Source organism: Gekko japonicus, unplaced genomic scaffold (genome assembly GCF_001447785.1).
Source record: "Gekko japonicus isolate JY-2015 unplaced genomic scaffold, Gekko_japonicus_V1.1 scaffold2796, whole genome shotgun sequence".
Classification (NCBI taxonomy): Eukaryota; Metazoa; Chordata; class Lepidosauria; order Squamata; family Gekkonidae; genus Gekko; species Gekko japonicus.
Genome location: NW_015163690.1, coordinates 105166 through 106946, shown reverse-complemented (window position 1 = coordinate 106946; position 1781 = coordinate 105166). Strand labels below are relative to the sequence as shown.

Below are 1781 nucleotides of genomic sequence, written 5' to 3'. Positions count from 1 at the left end.
ATTATAGGATGAAAGATATGTTTAGAGGAGGCAATCTAAAACCGGTACAGGAGATAATAGAAGAGGTGGGCAACCAACATTGGTTAAGAATAACTGGCCTGTATAGTAAGGTTAAAAAGATAAAGGAGAAAGAGAAAAGTTGGTTGGATTTAGAGGAGGCAATCTAAAACCGGTACAGGAGATAATAGAAGAGGTGGGAAACCAACATTGGTTAAGAATAACTGGCCTGTATAGTAAGGTTAAAAAGATAAAGGAGAAAGAGAAAAGTTGGTTAGAGGAACCAATAGAAACAATATACAAAGAGATGCAAAAGTCAAAACAAGGGTTAGCAGGGAAAATTTACAAGGAAATGATATCAAACGAAGACAAGGCAATACTGTATATACAAAACACTTGGGCCAAAGAAGGTCAGATAACAGATAGCATGGCAAGAAAAATAATGAAAGGAACTGAGGAAATTAAAGTCATTAAATTTAATGAAATGGAGCATAAATTTCTTACTAAATGGTATAAAACACCAGCACAAATTGCAAACATGTTCCCAGGTATGAGTCCTAGATGCTGGCATTGTAAACAATCGAAGGGATGGTATTCCCATATGTGGTGGGAATGCCCAGAGGTCAGAGTTTTCTGGACAAAGATATTACAAATTATAGAAAAGACATGTAAAGTATCATTACCCATTAACTTTAATTTAATGCTAATGGGCATAGTAGGTAACCCAGCAATAAGCAAAGAGAACCAAGCTTTGTTTAAAGCCATGATACTAGCAGGTCAAGCAGTAATAGCTTTAGGCTGGAAGAACAAAAATAAATGGACAGTAGAAATCTGGCATAATTATTTGTTTGATCTCATACAGTCTGACATAATCAAAAAGCTGGAACGTAAGGCCACATGGGAAGATAAGACTACGGGGACCATGACGAAGTGGAAGACCTACCTGGAATGGATACCGACAGAAGGAAGAAAAGACATTCAGAGCAAGATTTGGACTTTGTGCCTGTGGCTGGGAATATAGGACTAAAACACCGGGATAGCATAGGGGGGATGGGGGATGGGGGGGAGGGATAAAAACTACTGTGTAATGCATGGTCAAAAGATAATATGTAAAATTTGTGGGAAACAATTAAAAAAAATAAATTAAATAAAAAAGAGACATTCCAAAAAAAACAAACAAAAAACAAAGCAAGCCAAACCAGACACCGGTGAGATGAAATGCTGCTGTGCCCTTGTAAAAGGTAAAGGTTCCTTTGCTCAAAAGCCAGTCGAATCCGACTCTAGGGTTGAGGTGCTCATCTCTGTTTCAAAGCCGAAGAGCCGGCTCACTCCATCATGCGGCACCCGGGTCTTGAAGTGCTGAACTACTGACCTTCCACAGCCTGCAGTTCAGCGTCTTAACCACTTGAGCCACCGCAGCTCCACTCTTTGTACTTACTGGGGCCTTTAACCGAATGTCCAATCCTTCAGCCATTTTTTCCATTATGGGAGAGTACCCTGAGTTTAAAAGAGTGTGATCACCGGCGAACTGAGCAAAAAATTCATTGTGATCCCAGGAGCGTGCAGAAACCTGTCGGGAGAGCATAACTGTTGTCATAATGAGTCCGGTAACAATGCCTGAGCATGGAAAAGTAGGCCTTCTAGAAACTAAACAAGACTGATACGTATTTTGTCTCCTCTCAGCTCTTAAGTATGCAGGACTTCTTTTTAAAAAAGTTTTTATTGAAAATTTAACATCAGATACAGTGACAATAAACTGTCATAAACCTATTGATATATATATA

The 1781-nt window shown here is 39.1% G+C and overlaps 1 protein-coding gene across 1 annotated transcript in view; it reads right to left on the bottom strand.

Annotated features, from left to right (window-relative positions):
- KDM1B (lysine (K)-specific demethylase 1B) overlaps nucleotides 1-1781 on the bottom strand; it is a 42516-nt gene that overhangs the window by 13567 nt on the left and 27168 nt on the right. The window contains exon 16 of the mRNA XM_015407784.1: nucleotides 1436-1567. Coding sequence (XP_015263270.1) covers nucleotides 1436-1567 — 132 coding nt within the window. The remainder of the gene's footprint in view (nucleotides 1-1435; nucleotides 1568-1781) is intronic.